General features: G+C 47.5%; 1 protein-coding gene across 3 annotated transcripts in view; it reads left to right on the top strand.

The window, feature by feature from the left end:
* The window catches only part of IKZF1 (IKAROS family zinc finger 1), a 93615-nt gene that overhangs the window by 6127 nt on the left and 74917 nt on the right, over nucleotides 1–12571 (top strand). For all 3 annotated transcript variants that reach the window (XM_044245700.1, XM_044245699.1, XM_044245698.1), the window contains exon 2: nucleotides 7680–7733. In XM_044245700.1, coding sequence (XP_044101635.1) covers nucleotides 7694–7733 — 40 coding nt within the window. In that variant the 5' untranslated portion in view covers nucleotides 7680–7693. The remainder of the gene's footprint in view (nucleotides 1–7679; nucleotides 7734–12571) is intronic.

Here is a 12571-nt window from a genome sequence, read left to right as displayed (position 1 = left end):
CAGAGAACCTGATTTGCGAATCCACATTTCTGTGTTCTGGGAACCAAGTTTAAAACTGTGACCATAGGATTTTTCATCATTTTCATGAGGTTACCTTATTTCAAGTGATTTTAGTTGATGATCTGTGAGTGTTGCTGGTAGAACTGGGGAGCTCAGAGAGCACATATTGCAGGGAGAATTTCCTGTTTGCCCCGGAAGCCGTCCGTGTGCTCATTGTTGAGGGGTTGGGGGGGGCGGGTATCAGGGTGTCCGTCTGCAGCCCCCTCTCCGGAGCCGAGATGAAACCTCCTTTCTTACTGGTGCCCCCCACCCCTGCCCTCAGAGTTTTCCATTGCAAGGAATAAGAGGTAGATAAACAGGGTAATGATGAATCCTGGGGCACGTTTGCTCCGAAACACATTTTCTCTGTGTGTGTATCTAGATTTTGTAGATCTTGTCTCACTACCAACCAGACAACAGAAACTTATCCAAAATGGGGAAAAAAAAAAAAAAAGGTTAATAGTAACTAGCAGATTGTTCTTGGTGGTCGGTCGAATCAGCAATGACTTTTCAGTTATTGGAAATAAACATATTTGTATGGATTTGTCGACAACTGGACGTTCCTATCAAGACTTGGAGAATTGTACTTCTCGGGTCTAAATAAATTTGATCTTTCACCAAAGAAACTCACACAAGCCCTGAAATTAAAAAAAAAAAAAAAAGAAAGAAAGAAAGAAAGAAAATATCCCAATGACCTTATAGAAGGCCCAGAATTACAAGTGTGGGTGTGTTTGTGTGTGTATTTGGAATATATGTATGTATTTGGAATGTTATAAGTGGGTTTGCATGTTCGGCTTTAATTTTGAGCTTTCACATGTCCCCACTAAAGGATCTGCTAATATGTTAAGTGAAATCACTGCTGAAAAGGCAGGATAACATACTGTCTTCTTTGTGAGAAAATCCCATTGTCTTGCTGAGTAAGACACTTTGTGAATATTGTAACTTTGTATTTATGCATTTTTTTTAAAAAGTGGAAACGACATTTCACACAAATTGGAATACAAAATTATGTCTGGGTTCTGCAGTCTCCTTGCTTTATCATAATAAATGACAAAACCATCAGCACTTTTGGGACCATCATTATTTGGGGACAGTTTATATATATATACATTTTTTTTTTTCAAGATGTTTAAGTCTCATTTCTGTTGCATGGCTGCTGACCATGCATGAAGGTCTTTAAAACCGGGAAGAGGGTAGAAGGAAATGATTCTAAACTTAGATTTTTGACTTAAGTGATGAAACGAAGTGTAAAAAGCCATTTATATTTGAGGAAGCTGCTTAGGAAGTGGCCCATGATGACAGTCAAAATCAGGAAAAGTCCTATAAGCGTGTATGTAAATCTTTGACTCTGTATGTCTCTTCTATGGTGGCTGCATACACAGAACTTACAGGGATGTTGAGAGCCTGCAGTCTAGGAGCAAGGTGATCTTTCCTGAGTGGTCTCTTCTCTGCGTAAGAGAAATGCATGGTGCCAGAACCTTCCCAGGCCCCTGGAAATCCTTTCCTGGACCTGTGCTGGGGTAAATGTCTCTAACTCTGCCTTTTCTGTTGAAAGAAAGAAAGAAAGGAAGGAAGGAAGGTTGAATTTAGTATCTCCCATCTTTCTTATACCTACTTTCAGACGGGGGCTCGTGATGCCATTTAGTGATATCCGTGTGTTCTTTCCCTTCTGTACTAAATATCTCTTGGCTCGCTTGGTTCTTAGCTGCATTTTGAAAAGTCTTCCTCAGTTCCCCGGACCCTTCCTCTTTTGCATATCAGTTTCTGCCCCTAGGGAGGAAAAATATTGTGAGGACAGAATTGCACATCTGAGCTAATTTGCCCTCAGAAAGCAGGTTCGCTGTAGAACAAACCACTGGAGGCGTCTTCTGTGGCTCAGTTAAATATGGGGGAGGGGAGCCGTCTGAAAGCCAAATTGGATTCCCTGCTGTCCTGTTGAAATCTTGTTTTTCATTGTTATTTGCGCCAGCAACGCTCTGTGGAATAATCATGAAAATGTGTAGATTGGCAGCTAATTTTTGAAAAATGAAAAGAATCAGAAATGAAATAAGAGTGCCCAGAAGTTTCTATGTTCTCCTGACCTGTTTTGTCAAGTTGTGAGGAAAATCTATAAGGTCCCCCTCACCAGACACAAAGACCTGGCCAATTGCTTCAGCTTTCTCTTGGAACATTTTTTTAAGATACCATGTAATTCACAGCGATATGATAGATTTGCAAAAATAAAATCTACCAATCTGCAAAATGAAAGAGCTCTCTCTGGGCAGGAATAATGGGTTTCATTAAAGAGGTCTGTGACCTAAGGCATTTTAAATAGATTATAGGCTTGGCCTGTGTTTTCCCCCTGTGCCCAGCCCCTTCAAAACAAGCATCCTTGAGTGTATAAGGGAAAAACCCCAAAATGGAACTCTAGTGCAACCTCATTTGTTGGGGAGGAAAAAAAAAAAAAATCCATAGCATGCCCCTTGTCAAATAAGGAGACTTTAAGTTTATTGGAGAAGGTTTGTGATGAAAGTTGCCTTGCTTGTGTAGGATTACCAAGGAGACACTCCTTTTCTGTTAGGACACAGGTAGCTTGTTCACACTCCTTGTCCATTGCCCATCTGAAATCTGGGACCATGGCACTGGGCTGAGGGGTTCGCACAGGCTGGAGTGGTGGAGTGAAGAATGCGTCCCCGTGGAGCACTTGTGGGTTCACATTCACTCCATTGTTGTCTAGTTCGCACCCTTGGCGGGACTGATGTGTGGTTAGCCTCCATCGTTCTCATCCTTCGAATGGAAATAATGTACAGATTATGTACAATAATCGTACTCCTATGGCTTCATTGTGAAGATTAAAGGTACACACTTAGCAAATGAGTCTTGAATACTAGATCCATGCCGGGCACTGTACCAGGCCCTCACACAGAGCAGTGGGCGAGGGGGACAGCATGGACAGTCTTGTGGTTCTCTGCAGTTTGCTTGTTAAATGCCATGGTCGGTCGTTTAAACAAAGCCAGCCAAGACCGGTATCCATTCCTTCACCATCTTTTACTGGCACATACAAAGTTCTTAAGAAATGAGATAGCGCTGGACAGTAGGTGACCATGTGTCTCAGGGGAGAGGAGAGGCATTGTTTTTCGGCATTTATGTATTTGTTTTGATGGAAGCATAATTATATTAGCGTCAGGCATACGGCACGATGACGCGGTGTTTGTGTGCGTTGCGCGGTGTTGCCCACGACGAGCCTCACCAACAGCTGTCACCACTCAGAGTCACAAAAACCTGTGTGTGACGCAGGGTTTTTTGATTGACTCTGGTAGCAACTTTCGAACAGGCGGGACAGCATCTTACCAGCATCCCGCTGTACAAACATGGCTTTTTTTTTTTCGTGTGTGTTGTTGGAACCGCAGAGAGCTGAGATCTGTAAATCTTATGGAGGGGCTGGGTGCTCCCAGGGAATGGCTCATGGCCAGTTAGCCCGCCGTGCACTTGGCGATGCTGGGATAGCCATGACGTTGGGCCACTTGGAAAGTGTGTGGTTCTTGACAGGCGCCTGGGTTTTCATTTCAACCTCATTAATTCCAACACCTTTTCAGAAGTATGGGAGAGCACTGCTGTCTCATAGCAAGTGCTGGGAAGCGCGGTGTTCATCTCAGGGGAAAGCAGGGTCTCGTGAGGAGGGCCGAGGACCGCCGCCAGCCTCGTTCACCTGGCAGTGGCCATTGGGGCTTCCTTTGGCTCTCGGGGCTGTTCTTGGGGCTACCTGCTTGCTCACAGGTACAAGTGAAGACGCTCCTGAGACTTACCCAGCCCCTGACTCGGGAACCATGACTGCCCAGGGCGGTTCTTCCCAGGAGAGATCCAGGTCCTAGGCCCTCGTGGGTGTGGAAGAAGGAAAGAAGGACAGGGTCAGGGAGGTGGCATTTTTCCAGAGTCTTCCTCTCCCTGAGGGAAACTCACTGGGGACAGCACTGGCAGTAAGACCCCTTTTCTCTGGCGGGGCTGCTGGAGAAGCACAGAGGTTCTGGGCTAGCTTTGCTCCTGTCTCTCACTTCTTTTGCTCGATCTTCTGCATCTCCCACTTTCTGGAGTCACTGATGTACCAACCCCACTGAGGTCACACTAAGAAAGTCCTGTTGGAGCAGAAGGACCAGACAGACAACAGAGGCAGAAACAAAGAGGGAGGGAGGAGGGATGAAGGAGACAGAAGGAAAGATGGGAAGAGATGTTCCATTCTGTGCCCACTCCGGAGTGGGATATGAGCAGGCAGCAGCTTGTGACGGTGTGCTCCTGTCGAGGGGCGGCCAGCGACGGCTGCTGTCACGCTGGCCTTCACTTATCTCTGCATCTGTTTCCCGTGTGCAAGATGCAGAACTGCTTGCTCCAGAGAAACAATAAGAGCTTTCAGCTGTGGGAACTGCCCAGGTGACAGGTGTTTGCTGATGTTGTGTTTTCTGCCCTGTCGATCAGTGGAACTCTGGCCTTCAGTTGTTTGTGTCTTTCCCGTGCAGGGGAGAAAATCACAGTTCACCTCTGTGAAATATTCCTCGCCTCTGGCATCTCTGTGGTCCTGGTTTTTGTTTAAGGGCCGGTTTAAGGGCCGAATCCACTTGTGGGATAAACTCATCTTTCTGATCATGGAGATGATATCCAGCCCACACCGTGTTTTCCACTCAGCCCTGGACACAACTCCATGTGGGAGACGGGAGCTCGGTAAACACTGCCTGAAAATAAGCACTGAGCCTGGGTCGTGCACGCGGTGGCCAGGACGGTGTGGCATCCTGCTGTCCCTTCCCAGATGCCCACAAATGTCTCTCTATGACCTCGGTTTCTCAGAGGAGGTGGAATTTCCTCTCCCTCAATTAGTTTCCTGTTGCCAAATTATTCCTTTGGTCTTTGCCTAAAAGCCGTCACTTTTACCACAAAGTCATGACTGTTCCATCCCAAGAGATTGTCACGTCCCACGCCTCCCGCGTGATGGCAGGCCGGACAGGCCGCAGCATTTTCAGGGCCCGGCGCAGCCTGGGAAGGTAGGCACTACACCCAGATTATCAAGAGGGTCAGCACAGTGGTGACAAGCAACTGTTACCCCAAGCAAGGGGGCCCTCTCGGCACGACCACACACCACAGGCAGTAGGTCGTTTGGGGGTGTGACTGGAGATCTCAGCGGTGCTGGTCACCCAGTGGAGTTCCGCATGGTGGGGGGGCAGGGGGTGGACCTTCAGTGAGAACGGGAACAAGCACGTTGACACCAATTCATGGTCCTCTGCTCGGTGTGGCTGACCCCTAGCACAGTACTGTCCTGAGTGTCCAGGAGGCTGCTGGCGCGGGGGGGGGGGGGGCTGGGGTCCTGCTTCCAGGAAAGAACACATCGGATGCACAAGCCAGGTGACTGCCCAGGACAAGGGCTCTCCCGCCCAAAAGAGCTTGGTCTGGGACTGGACCATCTGTGTTCTGCTTTGTGGTCCTTGTCACATCTCCCACGTGAACCAGCAGATGCATGATGGGGAACCTGGTGGGAATGGATTGTGCCCTGGCCTCAAACACAGAGGGTCCCCACTGTGCCTCGAGGGGAGACACCTTCTCCCGTAGAGCCAAGATGGGGGCCTGAGGAAACAGTAGTTCTCTACTTGCACTTAGCTTGGATCGACACTGGAGTACCGGATAAATCAGTCCTTCAGCTGAGAAGTGTGTAGCCACTGAAGTGAGGACATTGATGTAGATTTGCAAAATAAAAGACATGTGACAGATTCAATGAAAAAACACTTTACAAGAGGACATTTGGAATATGTTTAGTGTCCTGTTTTTGTAAAAAGCTCTGTGTGTGTGGAAGTTATGGGCATTTTCTTGTCTTTGTTAAAAAAAAAAAAAGTTGTAAAAAATGTGTCACTTGCATGGCGAGAAGGGTCCAAGTCAACATTCTACAGATTCTGTGTTAGTCCAGGATTTGTCACAACAAGATTTGAGTAATGCCGTCTGTCTTTCCACTCAACTCAGGGCGCTTGAAGACAGGTCAGTGACGCCGCAAACACTGTGCCCAACTTCACTGAGTAGAACCTCACGTTCATGCCACCCAAAGATGACAAAGATTTTTCTCATGGGAGCCCATCCTGTCTCTCTATAATTGTTTGGATGGTTTCAGAAGAATCATAGATTTTCATGTAGGGGGCCATGAGACATTGGGCACACGGGCAGTTTTGAGCTGGTTCCCAGGGCTGGTTTGTCTGGCTTCACCTGGCTCGTGGACCCTCAGTCTTGCGGCAAAACCCACGTGAGGTCAAGGGCCTTCTTCCCTCTCTGTGGCCAGCGGCTCTACCCCTGTGCCCCACAGCAGCCTGGAAAAATCAGGTCACGCTTCAGACCGGTTCAGTGACTTTCAGAAATAGATGAAAACCCCTCCCCATCCAGAAAAAGTGACAGTCATTTGTGTCTTCTTCGTGACTTGTACTGATACTACAGAAATTGAAAATATGGACTCCGCGGGGACCATAAAGGCTGTTCTATACACGCACGTATCCGCCCCTGCCTGCATAGTTCAGTCCTCTGAACCCCCGACCCGTGGCCAGGTCTGCTGCAAACTGACCTCACACTCAGATCCACATACCTGAACCAAAGAGGCAGAGGCACCCCCCGCCAAGAAACAGAGGTGACCTGAGTTAGAGCCAACAGATGGACTCAGTGTGTTGCTTCGAGAAGGGTCTGTCCTGTCGGTTGTCCAACAGAGCATAAATGAGCAGATTTGGTTGAGGTCATCTGCCACTGGCCACAGATCTCCCTGTCCACCGGGCTCCCAGGGGTCATCCCTTAGGGCACCCATGATCTCCGAAGCCAGGCAAGGGCCCTGACTGCCCCCACCAGCACGTGCGGCAGCTCGCCCCTCAAGGCAGGACATTGGCTCTCACCACCAAGGGCGGCTCTTCCCAGTTGGTTTTCTGTTTTTTAAACTGATGTGAGGAGCTGAGCCATGTGTCAGCAAACAGGAAGGTGTAGGTGCTCTCCCCGCTTGGCTTTGCTGCTGCGTGAGCTTCCCTTCTCCCTGCGTGAGCACATGGGCGACGTCGGAGGCAGGGTCCCTGAGCCAGTGGCGGACAAAGACGGACGCGCCCGCGTTGCCCATCTGCCAGGCTAGAGGTGTATTCATTATTGATGGAGGGAGTGCGAGAGCTGCTCACAGATGCAGCCCTGCCTGGGTAAATGAGACATTCTTCAGCAAATTGCTTCGTTTTTTGATTGCTGATTGTACGCGTGTCACCAAGCTGACTCAAGGTTCATCGATGCATGCTCAGTAAATTAGAAAGAACATAACTATGGATCAGCCAAGAGAATGAATTCTGTGCCTACAATGACCCAGGGCCATTTAATTTTCTGCTTAATTTTGTTGCAGTCAGTTTGCATTTTGGGTTATTATGCAGTAGGAAATTAACAATAAATAACAAATTTGGTCCTCCTGTGCTTGTAATGATATTTTTATAAATCTTTGTAATGCTGTTTTTAAAAGGATCAAGGTCTGTGCCAGTCTGATACTCCAGCAAGTATGTGAGGAGGAAAATGCATTATTCTTGGTAGATAACCTTGTTGTTAAATACATAGAACGTGTCTCTCTCTCTCTCTCTCTTATTAGTAATTTGCTTTAAGCTAAAATCCCTTCCTCTCTTTCTCAGATAACCTGAGGACAATGGACGCTGATGAGGGTCAAGACATGTCCCGAGTTTCAGGTGAGACCCTGTGGGGTATGGGGGGCCCGTGAGGACCCCTCTCCAGGGTGCCGGGGCCAAGGCTCTCGCTGTCTTCCTGAGGGAGGAAGACAGGCTGTCCTGCAGAAGGGAAGACCAAGATGGAAGTCGTGTCAATGTTTTATGTCAAGTCTTAGAGTTCATCCCTGTTGGAGAACCTGAATAGAAAAATCTCCAAGCATAAAATGAGTTCTGCTGGAAAATCTGAGAGTACCCTGGAAAAGGTCCAATATATGCTGATTCTCTTATGGAGGGAGGAGTGACTGATGAGTCTGCTCTGGACCCCAAGCAGGTGCCAATGGAGGTGTTTAAGCGGGAGATGGAGGAAGGGGCGGGGGGGAGGAGGAGTGGGAGAAAGAAATTGAAAAGCATAGTTTTGAGGCACAACTCAGAATATCTAGTAAGCTTGGAAGCAGCATTGCTCCCCTCCCACATACATCTTTTTTCAAGCCATATTTGATGTGGCTCTTGTCATCTTGGGAGACCAGGAAGTGGAGCAGTTGGGAATGGGAAAGCCTAAGGGGCGGGTCACAGACTACTCCACTAGTCGATGCTTAGCGGGGTGACCCACCAGCCCATCCAGCAAAGCCCCCATGGCTCCCGTGTTCCTAGGCATAGGAAGCCCCCCTGCTGTCTGGCCCTGAACCCAGAGGTGTCCACTGCAAGAGCAGCCCCTGTGGGCTGTGGGTTTTCATTATTTTACCTTTTAGGGCCGCCCAGGCTCATGGCCGGTCCCGGGTGGGCGTCTGGGGGAGGATGGCCTGGCCTTGTCATCTGGGCCTGGCTGACCTGCCCCCCACCCGTTTGCAAGTTTGTATTGAATTCTGCCCCTCGGTCTGAGTGGCTGCTGCCCAACCTGGTGGCTGCCCGCTCACTGACGCATGTGCAGGGGAGACAGTCGAGTTCTTGCCACGGTCCCAGACATCCCCTGCCTCCTTTGGGCCAGCGACTCTGGTCATTCGGCAAGTGTGGACTTGAGCTCTTGGGGCTACGAAGGAGTTCTCCCTGGAGATGCACCCGTAAGCACAAAGAGTGTTGGAGCAGCATTGGCTCTGATGTCCAAAACCTGGGGCATTTCTACACACTTGTTTGTCCCGCTCTTCCAAACGGGGTCGGTGTGAACACCTTCATAGTGGAACATGTCCGAGACCTATGCTGACAGGCAGGCTGCGTTTGGGATAGCACGCAAAGTGTGATCCATTCTGTAAAATAAACACGCATCTCACATGCACGCACACGCTCACCATTCCTACACACTCGCATGCATGCTGGAGAAGATTCTGGAGAGAGATTTACTAACCTAGACTTCCCCTAGGCAGCTTGGTGACGGGAGGGAGGAATGGGCTGTGGAAGAAGGGTTGCCCTTTGCTTTACAGGTAGTTTCTACTAGCTTTAAGTTCTACTTGCATATTTGTTTTCCTTGAACAAATTCTTTGATTTTTTTTTTTTTTTTTTTTTTGCTTTGGGTATAGGTTTTGCTTTTGGCTTAAGGGGTTTCTTTTTAAAAAGCATTTTATTCTTTTTTAATTTTTATTATTATTTTACATTCCTCACCATTTGGTACATCATTAGTTTATGATGGAGTATTCCATGAACCATTGTTTGCCTGTAACATCCATGGCCCAAGACTGCCTGAAAAATGAAACTCTTTTGTGGTCAAGAAGGTTCAAGATGGGGTTTGAAATTTCGTTTGTATGCAAGAGAGGTGGTACTTCCAAAACACTAATAGCGTTCTTGGTCAATGAAATTTGAAGTGTCCTGCACAGCCCATGGAGCATCTGAAGGGTCCTGCCATTTTTCCTAAAGATCTGAAGGATTCTTCTAATTCTTGCTGCTTCTCCAACTCAAACCTAGTCACATCACTTTGTCTTTTCCATTTCTGAAAATTGAGAGTACTGTCAGTTATAGAATAAGGATGTACAGGGGTGGCTCAGTTGGTTGAGTGTTTGCCTTCAGCTTAGGGTCCTGGGATCAAGTCCCGCATCGGGCTTCCTGGTCAGTGGGGAGTATCTTCTCCCTCTCCCTCTGCCCCTGCCCCCTGCTTGTGCTCCCATGCTCTCCCTCTCTCTCAAATAAATAAATAAAAACTTAGAAAAAAAAAAAAAAAGGAGGACATGCATTTAGTCAAACAGGAGTTGACATTCTTATCTGTGGAGGCGTATGTTACTCAGTCTCCGTCTTTCCCCCAGAAGATTCTTCATGGTCAGGTTTTGCCCCCAAGAAAGAAAACAACAAACTTTCTAAGGTGAACCAGGAAGTTGCCAGGTTCCTGGGTTCAAATGCTCCAGGATCAACAGTTCCATCAGTATCTGAGAAATATTCACCTGAAAAAGAAAGAATATCTGAATTCTGAATTAATATCTGAATTTTTTTTTTTAATTTTCCCAAATCACCTGATCCTTTCTTTCTGGTGGTTTTTCCTTTAGGGCATATCTTATTCATTCTTTGGGTAAAGTTTTTGTGTGTGTATGGTTGTTTTGTTTTTGTTTTTGCTTTGTCTCTTTCTTCTTTGTCAGTCTTTCCAAAATATTTTTATGCCTACGCATTATTTTTTGTTTTGATTTCTAAGGGAAGAGACATAGTGAGGCCAGTATCTATGTCCATCTCTGTCCCCAACTATGGGACCTGAGAGAGGTCCCATTCTGCCTCCTGGATGGAGCACTGTCATGTCACTGCAAAATGAGGGATGGGAGCCAGTGGATTTTTAAGGATCCTCTGACTCCTGAAAGCAGTACAGGAAGTGTTCTCAATGGTATTTGTGATGTTTGTTGGGACACAGAAGCAAGAAGTATGCTCTGTAGGCAGCATACTCTGCTCAGAGAAACGAAGCTCATTTCTACTGAAATAGAAGTGGAAAACGTCATCCTAGGAAATCGCTTGATTGAATGCTTACGTTTACCAAACACTGCCCTGGGTGTTGTCTCTCTTTAACTTTACAAGCACCCAGTGAAGAAGATACAGGTACCACTTTCCATTTTTTAGGGAGCTGAGATTGGGGAAATTTCAGGAACGGACCAGAAGTCCCACAGGGAGCCAGACAGGATGCTGGGATGCAAGCGTTTCCACTATTCTAGAGTTGGGAGTCTGTATTCTGACTTGTTCTTTACCCCCAGGAATTATGTTCCCCTGGGTAATTGCATATAAAAGCCACTCCTGCACTTGGGAGATGGGGACTCACAGAACTTTGTTGGATGAATTATAATCTACTTGAGAAATTAACTTGCTTGCTTTTGATAAGCTCATTATACAATTTTCTCATCTAATTTGCCCCAAACACTTCTCACAGGTAATGCTTTATTTGAAGCAAAAGCAAGTAGTAAGATTAAATAATTGCTAAGAAGTTTCTTTCGTTTTTCTAAGTGAGATTACATTGCCCTTCCTAAATTATTCCAGGAGGAGCACTCAATCTCTCGCTGTCTACGGTCCCACATGTTGCCTGTCTTTCTACGTGAACTTGGGGGAAATGAGAGCACTTGGTGCACACAGACCTCATGCTTCTGTGGTTGGCTGCCATTTAGAAATGGACCCATAGGCTTCTTCAGCATATACACACTCACACATATTATTATTTTATCTTCACAGGAGCCCTGTGAGTTAGACCAAAATCACGGTTTTTAGCTTCATTTGTCTGTTGAGGAAACTCTCTTAAAGAGGTGACTTCCTCCCTGTTTCTGTCCGAACTGTATCCCAGGTCGACTGTGTGTTGGTGTTTGGGATGCGTTGACTTGATCTAACAACCTTACTTTTGTATCTCTTATGATCTTTCCACGGCTTTGCCTTTTCAGTGGTTCATGAGGCGAATTTGTTTAAAATCAACACACGAACCATCTTCGCTTGACCGGAAGGTTTTCCCAAAGTGGTCCGTATTCACCGTAGAAATCTCCAAGCGTGAGCGAATCCAGGGCCATGGGGCACCAGGGCTCACGGGAGTAAGTCAGCCTCAGCATCACCCAGACTTTAGGGGTTTTAGGCAAATCAGGCCTCCTCCTAAAATCTCTCACTGAGCGAAGGTGAGCGGAGACTGTGTGACAGCAGGGCCCTTCGAGGTGGTGGAGAGGTGACTGTTACCTCACTCTCCTCTCCTCTAGGTCTACGCCGGGGACGACAGTTTACCCTCCCTTCTGCCCATGTGTTTCTCCCCCATAGGGAGCTCCCGTTGCTCTGTCTGACCCATGCATCTTGGACTCACCCTCCCTGCTGCTTTCTTCTTCCTCTTTCTCCCCGTGCAGGAAGCAGTGGGAGGACTGAGGCACGGGCTGTTGGGTGCTGGAGAGCTGGCATTTCATTCAGTGCAGGAGCCCGTCCGGCCCCACAGAACCCTTAGCAGGCATGTCTAAGATATAGCCATCCTCAATAAGGTATGATTAGCCTTATTCCCTAACCCACAGAGCAGTTAAATTATGAGAAGAATAATTAGAGTTACTTGGACATGCTTTAGCTAAGTAGAGCAGAGACCCATGTACCTCCATGGGATAAGTCCTAATTCTTCAACCAGGTGGATCATGGAGTACTCCAAAAGGAAGTGTCACAGGGAAGATAAAACATGCCCATAAAGTTTTGTTGCTCAGCCTCCCATGCCCACCCCATAATAATGATAGCCGGTTAGTCACCAAGACGCACGTGCATACCACCTTGCTCTATACACCTCTAATCTTGAGTCAGTTGGCTCATCCGGAGGTCTCCACTGTCTGTTTTGGGGGAGGGGGGTCCTCAGGAGGTCTTTGAGAAGGCAGGTGGCCTGGGTCTCCAGTCTCCCCCCCTCCCCCCCGCAATAGCCCCCACTTGGCACTGAAGTCTGGTTTTATGTACTGAAGTTCTGT

Source organism: Neovison vison, chromosome 4 (assembly GCF_020171115.1).
Source record: "Neovison vison isolate M4711 chromosome 4, ASM_NN_V1, whole genome shotgun sequence".
Classification (NCBI taxonomy): Eukaryota; Metazoa; Chordata; class Mammalia; order Carnivora; family Mustelidae; genus Neogale; species Neogale vison.
The sequence above is the reverse complement of the archived record's forward strand: the minus strand, read 5'-3'. Positions and strand labels throughout refer to the sequence as shown.